At 40.9% G+C, this 3,019-nt stretch overlaps 1 protein-coding gene across 1 annotated transcript in view; it reads right to left on the reverse strand.

The window, feature by feature from the left end:
* Window positions 1-659: 659 nt before the first annotated feature.
* Window positions 660-3,019, reverse strand: part of eIF3j (eukaryotic translation initiation factor 3 subunit j) — a 17,428-nt gene continuing 15,068 nt past the window's right edge. The window contains exons 6-7 of the mRNA XM_043033563.2: window positions 2,507-2,643; window positions 660-1,699 (exon numbers count right to left, since the gene is read on the reverse strand). Coding sequence (XP_042889497.1) covers window positions 1,649-1,699; window positions 2,507-2,643 — 188 coding nt within the window. The 3' untranslated portion in view covers window positions 660-1,648. The remainder of the gene's footprint in view (window positions 1,700-2,506; window positions 2,644-3,019) is intronic.

Raw genomic sequence — 3,019 nt, forward strand, 5'->3', positions numbered from 1 at the left:
GCTCCAGTAAACAGGAAACTTGTTAAAATAAATAAATCCCACTTTTTTATATATATAAAATGAGCCCAGTCCCTCATTCACTGAGCAGGAAATAATTGGGCAAGGCCAATAGGAAGAAATGTGTTATCTTGCCCTTGCTTATGTCGTAATTATTTGTCCCTGTAGATGGAACTTTTATTTATCTCTACTATGACAAATATGAAGCAAATTGAAAAAAATGGAATGGACACTTGGCTATTGTCCTCATGATTCTGATAAAACCAGTTTCTCTCCAAATTATTTTTCTTTTAAGGATACACATTTAAAAACGAAGGCAATCTGTAAGACGTAATATTTATGAAAAAATATTTTGCCAGACCAAGACATTTTCCTTTTTTAATGGATATAATGAAAATAAGACATTATACCAGTTTTCAAACTACTCTGGGGCAATACAATATATGTAATTGAAACGATTACTGAAACTATAACAAAAATGGAGAGGATGTTTCATTACTGCAGTCCATATTAATTGCCACATGAGGAAGTACAGGAAATTTATGAATTGTTTCATACAGGATAGATAAGCCACTCTCCCACCCCATACATACACACGCACTCAGGTCCATCTTCGAATGAATGGTTGTACAGGTTTGTAAGAGGCAAAACAAACTGCTAACTAATAACAAACATGTTTATTAGTAAATGAAACCTTAACACAAACTTGCTTTTACTTTTCTTTTCTGAGCAAATAAAAGATCTATTTTTGAACATTCCTACAGATGGCCAAATAATGAAGCTGTTTAACATTGGTTGGGAGGAATGGATAGGCCGTAAAGTACAACAAGTATTTGTCGACAGCCGCCCATGGGGTGAAATTTAAGGCCACAAGTTTTAAACAGCATGACAAAAGAGAAGAAAATAATAAGAAAAAAATAATAATAATAATTAGAGAAACTGCATATGTTAAAACAGAAAAAATTATTGGAAAAAATTGAGAAAGAGAAACTGAAAAATTAAGCATAAATTCTTGCTGATGTAATTAGACGTTACGATAGAGCAACGCAGATAATTCATGATCTTCCACAAGCTTTGTCCAGCAGCTTACAAGATCACAAAAACCTGTCAAGCTGCCAAAGCCGCAGGTTGGGTAAAAATGATTCCTATCAAGTTCAGGTCTAAAGCATAAACCTCATGGAGGGCTATGAAGCCTGAAGTGTAACCTGCAGTCAGTTTGAAACAAGATCACTTCTACAATCACTACATCACAAGTGTAGAGAAGAAATACTTGGTTTCTCTATCGTTATTTCCTCAGGGTTACATAGCACACAGTAACCTTTGAGCATGAAGGAAATGTTTCTCCACACCCAAGACGGGTGGGCTTTGCATATGATGCAAGACCCCTCCCATTAAAATGTATAGAGACAAACAAAGAGATGAAAATGGGACCCGATCCTGAACTCTCCGCGTCCAAGACCTTCCCTATAGATGTGGACAAGGCTTTAAGAGTCCGCCCCCCTCCCCCTTATTCTGAATGCTGGTTTGCCCCTTACCAATGGAGTCCTTTAATAACCTTTTTTCCTATCCATAAAGCACTGGGTTTGTGTATATACAAATGAAAGCTTTCAAAAGCCAAACAATAGTAATTGATGTCTAAATTAATATTACACTAAATGAAGTCATCGTATTCATTATATCCATAGTCGTTGCCAACATCATCCTGCAATACAAAAGAGAAAAATTATGAGCAATCTTATTTAATCCTATAGAAGCTCAAATTAACAGCCTACAGCATAATAATTCAAGATGCCAAAATGTCAAGAAAAAGGATTATATTATTGCATTACTCTCAACCTCTTACTGAATAAAATGGGTAAGAAAGATGAAGGAGAGGGAGAGGGAGAGGGAGAGAGAGGGAGGGAGAGAGAGAGAGAGAGAGAGAGAGAGAGAGAGAGAGAGAGAGAGAGAGAGAGAGAGAGAGAGAGAGAGAGAGAGAGAGAGAGAGAGAGAGAGAGAGAGAGAGGGGAAGAGAGGGAGAGAGGAGGGGGAGAGGGAGAGGGAGAGGAGGGAGAGAGAGAGAGAGAGAGAGGGGGAGAAGGAGGGAGAGAGAGAGAGAGAGAGAGAGAGAGGGGAAGGAGGGAGAGAGAGAGAGAGAAAGAGAGAGAGGGGAAGGAGGGAGAGAGAGAGAGAAAGAGAGAGAGGGGAAGGAGGGAGAGAGAGAGAGAGAAAGAGAGAGAGGGGAAGGAGGGAGAGAGAGAGAGTGGGGGAAGGAGGGGGAGGGGGAGAGAGAGAGAGGGGGAAGGAGGGGGAGGGGGAGAGAGAGAGAGGGGAAGGAGGGGGGAGAGAGAGAGAGAGAAGGGGAAGGAGGGAGGGAGGGAGAGAGAGAGGGGGAAGTAGGGAGGGAAGTAGGTAGGGAGAGAGGGAGGGAGGGAGGGAGGAGGGAGGGAGGGAGAGAGAGGGGAGGGGGAGGGGAGGGGTAGAGAGACAGACTTTCTGTTCTCTAAAAACAACACAAAAAGCTACTCACTGCAATGGCTCCTTGACCAACATTGAGTTTGGCTTTTCCTCCTCCTTTCTTTTTACTCTTTGGCTTGCTGGCCTTGACTTTCTCATTGTAGAGACTGTTGAGAACAGAGGAGACCTTCTTCACCTCCTCCATCTCGACTGCAGAGATGGAAAATAAAAGATTAGTAAATATGCAAATGAGCAAAAATAATAAGTAAAAATAAAAAAGGAGGAAACATATTAAAATGTACATTTGGATAAAGAAAAAGGTGAACCACACAGGAGGAGGAAATAGGCGAAGGGTCAGCCCTTAACCCACTGTGGATAGGTGTCATAATATACATGACGCAGGGGCTTTGGCCTGACAACAGGCATTATAATTTACATGATATTTGGGGATTTTGGATCAATTTTATTATGCTATGAGTAATGAGTGAGTGATGTTGACAAATGCAGCCATGATTACCATAACTGCCATAATATAAAGCAAAATGGGAGAGAGGACCTTCAATGGCACCCATCCACGGCCTCTAGT

This window comes from Penaeus japonicus, unplaced genomic scaffold, assembly GCF_977035675.1.
Source record: "Penaeus japonicus unplaced genomic scaffold, GWHDUDI00000001_assembly GWHDUDI00000033, whole genome shotgun sequence".
NCBI lineage: Eukaryota > Metazoa > Arthropoda > Malacostraca > Decapoda > Penaeidae > Penaeus > Penaeus japonicus.